This window comes from Nicotiana tabacum, chromosome 16, assembly GCF_000715075.1.
Source record: "Nicotiana tabacum cultivar K326 chromosome 16, ASM71507v2, whole genome shotgun sequence".
Lineage (NCBI taxonomy): Eukaryota > Viridiplantae > Streptophyta > Magnoliopsida > Solanales > Solanaceae > Nicotiana > Nicotiana tabacum.
In genome coordinates this window covers 6743700-6755938 of record NC_134095.1, presented here as the reverse complement: position 1 = coordinate 6755938, position 12239 = coordinate 6743700, and the positions used below count along the sequence as shown (strand labels likewise).

General features: G+C 36.6%; 1 protein-coding gene across 2 annotated transcripts; it reads left to right on the top strand.

The window, feature by feature from the left end:
* The first annotated feature begins 586 nt into the window (after positions 1 to 586).
* LOC107789526 (uncharacterized) lies at positions 587 to 6596 on the top strand. 2 transcript variants are annotated; one of them, XM_016611358.2, is made up of 4 exons: positions 593 to 3423; positions 4734 to 5045; positions 5745 to 5827; positions 6279 to 6596. In XM_016611358.2, exon 1 carries the CDS (start codon positions 738 to 740, stop codon positions 3294 to 3296), a length of 2559 nt encoding a protein of 852 aa, XP_016466844.2. In that variant the 5' UTR covers positions 593 to 737; the 3' UTR covers positions 3297 to 3423; positions 4734 to 5045; positions 5745 to 5827; positions 6279 to 6596. The 2 variants fall into 2 exon arrangements, with proteins under 2 accessions (XP_016466843.2, XP_016466844.2); XM_016611357.2 differs by lacking the exon at positions 6279 to 6596 and having other exon boundaries at positions 587 to 3423; positions 5745 to 6051.
* The last annotated feature ends 5643 nt before the right edge of the window (positions 6597 to 12239 follow it).

Here is a 12239-nt window from a genome sequence, read left to right as displayed (position 1 = left end):
AAGAACAATAATGTTAAAGGACAATTCTAATGAAATATGAGCAGGAAAGTAAGAGAGTATATTCTTTGCCAATGATTAATGATCGTTACAAATGATTGGATTCCACTTTATATAATAGGGGAACCCTAAATAAGGTAAATTTCTATTTACAGTAAGGAATCTTATTGAGACAACTGTCTAACCGCCTAGTACGAATTAGTAATAATTCGTACAAATCTAATTCGAAATTTACGCCATGATCTTGAGGACGTAGCAGGAATCTTGCTCATTCTGTTACAAACTCATAACGGCTCCATCTCGGGGTTGGTCATACTCAGCCTCGGTATTCATCATGCACTTCGATCTTCGATCCTTATGTTTTGCCTTCGAACTCGAACCCGGTCCATACTAAGTTTATCCCTCGATGTAAGTCCTCGAGCCCACAAAATCGGGGTACATGATTTTACCGTATACAGTGACTAATTTATTTATAATCAAATCATGATAATTTATCTGATTAATTAGATATGAATTAATGCAAATAGTCAGATCAACTAATTAGTACTTGAAGGTGGTCTTATAAAAAAAAGGTAGTCTATTTAATTATTGAATAATAAAAAAAAAGGTAAAATTAAAAAGCTTTGTCCTTAGATTACAAGCCGAAGTAGCTTAGGAAATGTCTGAAGTCGCGACTGACAAAATTGTTTCTTAACAAAACTATATTAACCATTGCCGGTCGACAGTCGACGACGGCGACTATGGCAAAGAGAGCGAAAATAGTAAACACAATTCTCTCTACTTCAAATAAGAAATTCACCTTTGGGCTACTCCCTCAGCTCCAATGCCGTAACGCCACCCATTTTCCGGCGACTAACCGACCACCCAAACTCGCCGATCAAATATCCCGTCTTTTGATTCTCCAGCGTTACACCGCCGTAGACAACCTCAAATTTGATTTCTCCGACAACCTCGTCGACGCCGTTCTCGTAAAACTCAAACTTCATCCTAACGCTTCGTTGCATTTCTTCAAGTTAGCTTCACGGCGTCAGTTTTATAAACCCCATGTAAAATCTTACTGCAAAATAGTTCACATATTATCCAGAGCGAAAATGTTCGATGAGACTAGGTTTTATTTATCTGAGCTTCTAGAACTTTCTAGAAACGTAAAACCCGTGCCGTTTATTTGGGATGAATTAGTAGCAGTTTATAGAGAGTTCAAGTTTTCTCCTACGGTATTCGATATGGTGTTGAAAATTTCCGCGAAAAAAGGATTAGTCAAAAATGCCTTGTACGTGTTTGATAATATGCACAAGTGTGGTCGTGTTCCTAGTTTGAGCTCTTGTAATAGTTTATTGAGTAATTTGGTGAAAAATGGTGAAATATTTACTGCTTTTTCTGTATATGATCAGATGAATAGGATTGGGATCTCTCCTGATATATATACGTGTACGATAATGGTAAATGCATATTGCAAGGATGGGAAGGTTGATAAAGCTGAGATTTTTATTGATGAAATTGAGAAGATGGGTTTGGAGCTGAGTGTTGTTACTTATCATAGTTTGATCAATGGGTATGTGGAGAAGAAGGATCTCAAGGGTGTCGAAAGAGTGTTGAGGCAAATGGAGGAAAGAGGAATTTCGAGAAATGTAGTTACATTCACGTTGTTGATTAAGGGTTATTGCAGGCTGTGTAAGATGGAGGAAGCTGAGAAAGTGTTCAGAGAAATGAAGGAAGTGGATGAGCAGGTCTATGGCGTGTTAATTGACGGGTTTTGTCAAATAGGGAAAATGGATGATGCCCTTAGGATTCAGGATGAGATGTTGAGATCAGGGTTTAACATGAACTTGTTCATTTGTAATTCCTTGATAAATGGGTATTGCAAAGTTGGAAAAATTAGCAATGCGGAACAGGTTGTTAGGAGCATGAACGGCTGGAATCTAAAACCTGATTCGTATAGCTATCACACCCTTTTAGATGGCTATTGTAGGGAAAGATTGATGCAAAATGCATTCGAGCTTTGTGATGAGATGATTCGTGATGGTATCGATCCAACAGTTGTCACTTACAACACTCTCCTGAAAGGACTATGTCAGGAAGGTGCCATTTCTGATGCTTTGCATCTTTGGAATTTGATGCTTAAAAGAGGTGTTGTTCCTAATGCAGTTGGATACAGTACTCTTTTAGATGCATTTCTTAACATGGGAGAATTTGAAAAGGCTTTACTCCTGTGGAAACATATACTAGCAAAAGGGCACACCAAAAGCAGGATTCTTTTAAATACGATGCTTAAAGGATTCTGTAAGATGGGGAAAATGGCTGAAGCTGAGCTGCTTTTTAACAAAATGGAGGAGCTTGGCTGTTCACCAGATGCAATAACTTACAGGATACTGAGTGATGGGTTTTGTAAAACAGGGGAGATTGAAAAAGCTTTTGAAACAAAGGATGCCATGGAACTGCAAAACATTCCTGCCTCTGTAGAAAGTTATAACTCCCTTATTAGTGGACTTATGAAGGCTGGGAAGTTTGGCAGAGTCGAAGATCTCCTTAATGAAATGCATGACAGGGAATTAACCCCCAACACTGTTACATTTGGAGCCCTTATTGCTGGTTGGTTTAAAGAAGGATTGCCTGAGAAAGCTTTTAAAGCATATTTTGAGATGAGAGAGAAGGGATTCAATCCAAATGTCATCATAGTTAGCTCTATTATTAGTGGATTGTACAAACTTGGTAGGACTGATGATGCTAACAAGCTCCTGCAGAAAATACTGGATGTAAATTTGTACCCTGACCTTAGACGTTTTTACAGTTTTTCAAACTCTAGGACAGAGCTGCTAGATGTGCAGAAAGTTGCGGATTCCCTTGATGGAAGTGCTGCAAAATCTATTGTTCCCAATAATGTCCTGTATAATATAGCTGTGGCAGCGTTATGCAAATCAGGGAAGATCGATGATGCAAGAGATGTTGTAAATTACCTCTCACTAAAAGGCTTTACTCCTGATGAGTTTACCTACTGCACCCTTATCCATGGCATTTCTTTGGCTGGTAAAGTGAATGAAGCTTTTGATTTGCGCGATGAGATGCTAATAAAGGATCTTGTTCCAAATATTGCAGTATACAATGCTCTTATAGATGGCCTTTGTAAAGCAGGCAACCATGAACGAGCATTGAGACTTTTCAATAAGCTTCATTTGAAAGGGTTAGCTCCTAATGTTATAACTTATAACACTCTGATAGATGGATACTATAAGATTGGTAAAACTAGTGAAGCCACGCAACTGCTGAAGAGAATAACAGAAGAAGAAATCCTTCAGTCATAAATTATTCCTTCCATTCTGGTAAGTGGTCTGCATAAGCAAGGTGATAGTCAAGGACCAATGGAACCTTTAAGTTGGACGATAGGAGGCTGGCTCAGGCCAAATTTTTGTGAGACACAGCACAGAGAAGGTAAAAGCATTTTGGGTCATATCGTAGGTGACCATTATGATGCTAATTATTTGGTTCAAGTAACTCTTTACCATCATCATTGTGCATAATTTGTTAAGCCATAACAGTGTTGAACCACAATTATTGCATGGATATTCCTGCATTTAGCTTGTGGCAATTATTCATCAATTTCCAAATGCTGAAATGACATGACCTTTGCGTGTTAACTGCATCATGGTCTCTATTTGAAGACTAATTTGACACATGTTTCTACAATTGACCTATCCCTCTTTGACTTTGGAATCATGTCTTTAAATGATTTGCCCTAGGTTTCCCTTAATAATCTCTTTTCCCACAGATCATGAGCCCAGAAAATTTTAATTTAGCTGATTACAATACCAGAAATTTGTAGCTGATTAAACGCTTCCTGGTGGCTCTATGTTATCAGGCCACAATACCTAGTCTGGTGTGTCATGGTTTGCTACTTTTAGGACAGAAGTACACAGTAAGAGTCTGTGGCGTAAGGGAGTGTAATTTGGAGAGGAAGGAGGGGAAGGGGAAATTCTCGGGCTTGCTGTCCCTGGAATGAGCCCCTACATGACCTGGTTGCTTGAATTTGATGTATAGACCCAACAAAGAAATATAATAGACTTCTCAAACTCATTCTATTTGTCTTAAGGCTGAACGATATCTTCAGTTTTTACAGCTAAGACAAAAGCCGGAGACCATTATTTCTTACAATCAGGTAAGACAAGATCTATTTAATCATCTGGAAAACGAGTAAACTTCCGTTCCATTTATTCTACAAGACCTGCCTCATTGGATACTTTTATGATTTTTAAGGCAGTTACATTTAGCAAGATCAAGTCTCAAGTTCTTTATTTAATGCATGAAATTTGACCTCATCTTAGGATTATGATGTTTGAGGATTTATCACCATCTAGTCTTTTCTTGGCCCTACTTTCTGCAACTCACCCAGTGGATATTTATGGTTCTTGGTCAACCTTCTCTCTTTTCTGAATGTCATTTTTCTCCGCTTGCTTCTTGTCATATAACTACCACAGACTCACCTCTAGGTAAGAGGATGACAAGAGAATAATTTATCAATGTTTCATTCGAAATGTCTGTTTTAGGGGGATGGGACGGGGAGAAGCTGAATCTTCCCTTGGTGTCCACTTCAGAATTTCTCATAGAAGTGTTGAATGCTGGGGTCGTCAATTATTAGGGAAAACATCATTTAGCTTTCTTATGTTTCCTCTCATTGCTGTTTTAATCTACATTATTATCGTTTTTGTTTTTAATGCTGGAGTGTATTCTTGTTTTATATCCAGGAGATGGAATTCAAGATACGTGTTAAATTTTTTACTGCCTTCTACCTTCAACTGTTCGTCGGTGCAAGTCGAGGGACATGTCTATAAGCTTATGGACTCTATTGCACAGAGCCTTATCAAAAGCTATCAAGTCATGAGAGGTGAATACGGCGGTTCTCCTCTGCTATTAAAAGCATTGGCTGATTAATTGGATGAACAGGTCGGCACAAGGGCGAGCTCTGAGTATCTGATCATGAAACTTGAACCTTGTAAATATGTTATCAACTCAATGTGGACAAGATCATTTTTATACGCGGAGCGACAAGAGCACAGGTAAGGGAAATCCCCAATAAGTATATGCAGGTCCTTTGATTTGCTTTTCATTCTAGTACTGCTCATGAGGTTTCAAGCATTTGCAAGCTAATATCTTCTGTAGGACTCCCTCCACTGAATCCTAAATGAGAAGTCGCTGCTCCACATAAATCTTACTAAACGCTTCCATACTACATAAGATTGTATTCTACGAATTATTTTGAAAGGATAAAAATCTCAATAACATTAAAGAAAATAGAAAATGCAAAATTTTCCTCCTGGCATGGAGTTACAAACCATGGAGGGGAAGTGTGGAAACACTATAGATCCTCCTAATTTGGGAGGGGTTTAAAAAAAAAAACTAGCTGATCCAAAAAATATCTAAAGCAAAATGAAAGCTCTTACCAAATCCATATTCAAATATAAAGAAGAAACCAAGAACAACTACGTGAAGAAACATCAACACATTCTTTTTAATCATCAATTAAGAATTTAACTAGGACACCTGTGAATATAAATTAATTGGCAAGCCATGGTATTAATAACATTTATCCTCTAAAATCACTGTTCACGATGCAAATTTCTGTGCTATAAGTTTTATATCGTAATTCTTGCTAGAACATGTTGACTATGCAATCAATGTTGCTAATTAGTTTTCCATTTCATTTACTTCTTTCTCAATTAATACTGATTGTGAGAAGTTCTAATTTATGTGTGAAGCTTCAAGGCCTTGTAACCAGGATAAATACAAAATGAACAGATAACAAGCTGAAGGTGAAGTGCTGAAGGAGCAGTTTTCCAAGGTATCACTCCTTCAAAGATGTATAAATAGCTATATATGATTAAATGGAAGCGCCCAGTAATTTTGGCCATGCACCTTAATAGTTGTTGGCGCACAGTGTGTGTGTTTGTAACATTCATTAGTTCAACCATATCATGATTCAGTTCATTGAACTGCATATATGTTAATCAATTTAACAAACATAAGTGATTGGTACTGCTTTCCAGTGAGAGGATGGTTGATATACTTCTCGTACTGTTCTTGAACGTGCATTCTGTACAATTATCTCCACATTTAAAGGTTGTTTTCCATTACTATTTGGTGGAGAATCTATAGATACTTTTAATATTGTGTTCCGGCTTTAGGTTCCTGAACTGTCCTATGGTGCTTATGTGTAAGCAGAAAATTGGTAAAGCCCTTAGCTGAAGAAGGGTTGTGTTAACTTCTGGCTACTTTTTGTTGGTTTTGACCAGATTGTGACAATCCAACACCTGCATATTTGGCAAAAAGTGGAGATTATAAAATATTAAGGGGGTCAGGCTTATGCCTCATGTGAGAATCTTCGCTATGCAAGTAAATGTCATTTTGCAATCAATCAGCTTCCAGCTACTTTGAGTTTCAATTTTCAGCCAACCTTCTATTCTCACACAATATGGAATAAGTTAAGTAAGCATATGACATTCCATATACATCAATTCACACTTGATGCAGGGGAAGGTGAAGGAGCAAAAGAGAGCATTCGATGATATGTAGCTCGTTTGTCATATCCCTTTAGTGTATATGTTAAACAAGTCCAAAGAGTTTTTATTTGGTTGGCACTTGATTAACTGAGTTAGGACATTGGTAAAGCTGCCGTAAGGTGTAAAATGGCGAGTGTAAAAGCTAAATTGGACATTTGCAAGTTAAACTAGTGCTGGAATGAAGGAACTGGAAAAATGGCACTGTATAGCTGCTGTAAAAATAGTAGCCGAAAAACGTATAAAATTTGTATATATTGAATCCTATATGTTATATACAAAAATTATATAAATTCTATACACTTTAAATAGTTTCTTGCATGAACTAAAAGTGATTGATACCCCAAACTTTGCCTATGTGTTCGAAACCTATGGGGGCTGAGGTCCTACAGACAATCTTGAAAATGGTATACAAAACTAAAAATTAGATCATTTGCAAAGCTAGAAATTGCGATAAGAAAAACTCTCAATGGCCAGTTTGGTGATATCATCATATAACTACGGTCCAAGTCTTTAACAATTAATACTGCTAGTTAACTGGGTATATACGGAGTAGTTTGTAAATTTATTTGTGATATGCTGAAGCTGTCTTTATCATTTTTTGGACTGTTATTGACTTTTATTGTCACTGTGAACAGAGGCGGACCCAGGGTTTTAACCCAACGGGTCACAAATTCTACTCAACCAGTACCCCTAAAGATTTTTAGCATTCAGGGTATCAAGTGATTTAAATTAATCATTTTTAAGGTATACACATATACATATACAAGATTTCTACTAAAATTTACGGGGTTCAATAACCCCTCAACATAACACATAGGCCCGCTTCTTGACTGTGAACTAGTGGGCCGGGCTGGGACCGGGCCCGCGGTCCTAACGGGCTAAACGGGTCAGGTGGGCCGGTCCTTAATGGTGCAAAAAGCCCGGGGCGGGCCGGGTATGATAAAATAGCCCACGAGCCCGGGACCGGCAGGCGGGCCTGGGCTGGTCTTACCGGGCCTAACGACTACTTTTAAAAAAAACAATTTTTTTTTAAAAAAATAGCAACGGTCAAAAATTAAAAAAGTAGCCGTTGGGCTGCAATTTTGACCGTTTGGAACTTTCAAAAATAGCCATTTGGCCCCAAAACTTTATTTTAACCCCAAATTTTATATAATTACACTTTTTCCCAATTCTCAACTATAAATACCCCCTCATTCTTTCATTTTTACTCACCAATTCATCAATCTCTCTCAATCTCTCTACTATATGTGAGCACGTGATTTTTGCCTCACACGAACTACTCCAAAAAGAAATCACAAATAATTTTTCTTTGTATGCAATTTTTAGAATTTATGTGGTATTTTTGGACAATTATTTGTGTTTTGTCCGTAAATGTTTACCTTGTTATAGTTAATTGAAAAATAAAATGAGAATACATGCTGAATGCATATCTAGGATTTAAATATGCATTTAAGAATTAATTAAACCATTATTTGGCTCTAAAAGGAAAATCATAAAATATGAGTGTTATTCTATTTGTTGTCGTTGTGTGATTTTATTTTAAGATTTTAATTTGTGTGTTAATTGTTGTAAGTGTTAATTAACATTAGTGTTAGTTTTATTTTGATTTTACAAATTAATTAGGAATTGTATTTAAATTAGAAAATTAAGGAAGGAAAAGGGAAAAGAGTTCAAGAATGTGAAGAAATTCGGACTGGGCCAGTTTTTTAAAAGAAAGTCCGGCCCAATATCACACCCAACCCAGGCCCAACCGACCAGTCTCAGAATCCAACCAAACGACGCCGTTTTTGGGTCAAAGCTTCTGGGCCAATGATCTCACGCATCCAACGGTCAGGATCACCAATCCATTACCCGTGTAATATTATCCGACCCGCTTCCATACCCGTCCTCCCCACCAAACGACCCCGTATTCAATTAAAAGGGTTGATCGAGGCCGTTGATCTCACGTATCCAACGACCCCGATTAATTCAAACATTTTAATATCACAAATTAATCCCATCAGACCCCCCCTCCCAAACCAAATTCCCCACCTCTCTTCGTCTTTAACGACCCCAATCCCTCCCCAAACCCTAGAGCCGTCACACCACCCCTTCGCCTGAAACCCGGCGGAAACAACGCCGTCCGCCACCCAAATAACACCCCTGAACCCCCGAGCCTTCCTCAATCCAAATCTATGACCCTTGTTCCTCGACTCGTTATAGAACTCTTCGAATCTAAGATCGAAGAGTCGACCCCAAAACCCTAGGTCGTCCAATCCGGACCAAATCTACACCCAATAATCCCCTGACCTCCCTCATGCTTAAACCACCATTAATCCCGTTCGAATCTCGTGAGAGCTGCCCGAATCCCAAATCGAACAAAGAAAAGAACCCTAGATTCCAAGAAGTCGGAGTTCGTCGAGATTGGGGGAAAAACTTGAGGTCTCGACTGACCTTAGTCGAGTGTTTTCAGTCAGAACATTCGATTAAAGTCCGTTCGGCCTCAAAAAGGTCAAAACTGGTTCAAGACTGAGACAATTTTTTGTTAAAAATCAGAGGTATTTTTCCTTTCTTTCTTTCCTTTTATTCATGTATTCTATGTGTATGTCGTTGCCTATTTTATTAATTTGGGTGATTTTTTTTTTGTTAGATCAGTTCTGTTTCATCATTAGACCTCTTCATTTTTGTCCAATTCTGTCATTTGTTTGTGCTTGATGTAATTGTGGCGAGTTATAATGCGTATAATCGATTCGAATAAATTCGTCGATTAGTTGTTTCATTATAAATACTTGCCTCTGTTAATGTTGATTTAGGCAGCCTGTTTACTATTTTAGACTGATCGTTAAAAATTTGTTGTAAGTAATCAGTTACTTAATTCCTGTCGATTAATTCGTTTTGTTTGTTCAATAAGCAGATTAGTCAAATGTTGTTAGGTGTGTTTGATCCAGGGCCATTAGATCTCAGGGCATTGTCATTGAACTGACAATGAACCTGCCCTCATATTACCTTCATTCATGTGCATATTGATTCAAGTTTCAACTTTAGTTTCACTGTTTTGACAAGTTCTGTGTGGTGTTAATGTGATGTTTTGGTTTAAATTCAGTTTGGTTTCGTTCAGTGTATTGAAATTGTTCCTTTATTTTGCTTTAGTCAGTCTGTTCCCTGAATCCTTCATCTATATTGTAATGTTGTGTGATCCAATGTAAAGTCAGAATTATCTGATAGGATTAATGGTTTAAGTCATGATGTTTCTTGTTGAATACTAGGGCCTGATGTGGATATGACATTGGTTTGAATTCAGTTTTACAAGTGTTAATTGGATATTATTGGGTTAGAAGGTTGCATTTTAGTTAAAATTCAGTCCAGAACTTAGGAGAATTGGTTATAGCTGTAGTTTAAGGGTTTTTCAGGGGCAATTTGGGATTGAAACAGTTAGGTTTATATTTTAGTATTAATGCTTTGATAATGGGGGTATTAATTATTACACTAAGGGGGAACAAAGGGTAATGGGGGGCTGAAATTAAGGAAAACGTTTTCCTTAGTGGCTGATTAATTAGAAAAGCAGCCTTAGTGGCAGTTTTAGTGGAAAAAATCTGTTTTGAAGAACAGAAAGGGGTCGAGCACTGAGTTTTAAAAAGGGGGGCAGACTTGTATAAAGAGGGGGAAGCTGGACAGAAAAAAGGGAGACAGATTAGTTGAAAAACAGGAGAGAACTAAAAAATCAGACAAAGATTTTAGGAAAAAAGAGAGATTATCTGAAAGAAAGAAAAAAACAGGATTTGAAGAAAAGAAAGAACAGAAAAAGGAGAGAGGAAGAAAATTTTTCAGAGTTTAAATTAAGAAAGAATTGATTTTTCAAAACTAATAATTGATTCTTTGAGAGTTAAAGACTAACAGTGATGCCTTTCTTTACAACTGAAAATCAGAATTCTGTTACTGCTTCCGTGGTTTGCATTGGTACTACTGATTTCTGGATTGGCTTTTCTGGTTTTTCTTTTAATTGGAGTGTTGTTTCGTTTGAACTTCTGGGTTTCTATTTGGTTTTCAAGTTTTCTGTTTGGTATCTGAATCGGGCTCTTGAGTTTCTGCCGCTATTTGTTACGTGAGCTGTTCTGTGTATTCCTGCGCTGTTACTGTTGCATTGCTGTTGTTGCACACTTCCTGCTGATCTTCCTCTTTTCTTCTTGCGTCCATATCAGGTACACTTCTACAAACCATTTTGATGTACGCTTCGAAGATGAAACGAGATGGCAGAATTTTAGCATGTTTAGTTATAGAAGTTTTGTATCTTAGATAAGACTTTAATTATGTGTTTTTTCTGTTAAATGAATGTTAGACGTTTGTATAAGTAAGATTGTTTTCTTTTATAAGATCATTTTGTTGGCAATAATTGATAAGTAACATTAGATTGTGGAACCGAATTCTTTGAAAAGGAATGAGCATCAATTAGTATAATATGTGTGTTATTTATAAGTCTCGCGTGAGTTCATAGTCAAATAATGTCAATTTTGTTAATACGTGTTATCAAATACCTTAGTTCGAAATCATTTTTGTAAATAATCCATGTAGGATATCAATTTGATATTGGTCGGTTAACAAAAATCTAGCTTTGAACTCACAGATTTTGGATTAGAAATAATTCGCAATTTCGTAGTTGTTGAAATTTTAAGTAACAAAGACCCGCTAATTTTAGGCAAACATGGGGATCCTTAACTTGTAGAATTAGCGGGTTTAGCATATCTGAGGAATAAACATAGCAAGGCTAAGAACATTAATTCAATAGGCATGAGTCGAGTAAAAAATGAGTTAATATTGAAGTTCAATATTTATTTATTTTTTTTCAAAAAAAAAAAGTATTAGTAATTAAGGTTAATTCTAGTTGCCAATATTTGTAAGTAATTAATACCCATTATTTGTTCATTTAACAAAATGGGCTTAGGATAGTTACAAGATGTTTAGTTTCTTTCAAAAAAAAAAAAAATACTACTTGTCAATTTTGTACTTTATTTACAATTTCAATTTTGATGATGTTTATTTCTCGTCAACAATGGCCGTAAATTGGTAAATAAATAACAACGACCCGTTTAAGCATGTAAATAAATTAAGACATTTTCTCTTTCATTTTTGTGGAGACATTTTTAATAGAAAAGATGTAGGTATTTTAGGATTATCCTTTTAAAATAATGAGACGAGCCTCGTCAAATAACCAATCTCATTTATTTATTTAATTATTAAAAAAAATACTTAGAATTTGGGATGGACTGTTTAGTGAATTTCACTTCCTTCCCCAAAGATAATAACGCGCTAGACTCTTTAGGCGCGATTTAATTAATTTTACCTTCTTAAACTCGGATGCGCATTTCATGCGACCCAAATCTAAATCCCAAAACATTGAATAAAAATGTGTTCCGGATTGCGGGTGCATTTCATGTGACGTAATCCAAAGACATGTTTTAAATGATGTTCACATTCTTTTTAAAAAAAAAATATAATAATAAAAGCGGTAAAGAGTTAAAACTTGCACATGAGCTCATAATTGTATAAAATCAGATAAATAAGCTGAATATGACAATTAAGCGACCGTGCTAGAACCACGGAACTCGGGAATACCTAACACCTTCTCCCGGGTTAACAGAATTCCTTATCCGGATTTCTGGTTCGCAGACTGTAATACAGAGTCATTCTTTTCCTCGATTCGGGATTAAATTGGTGACT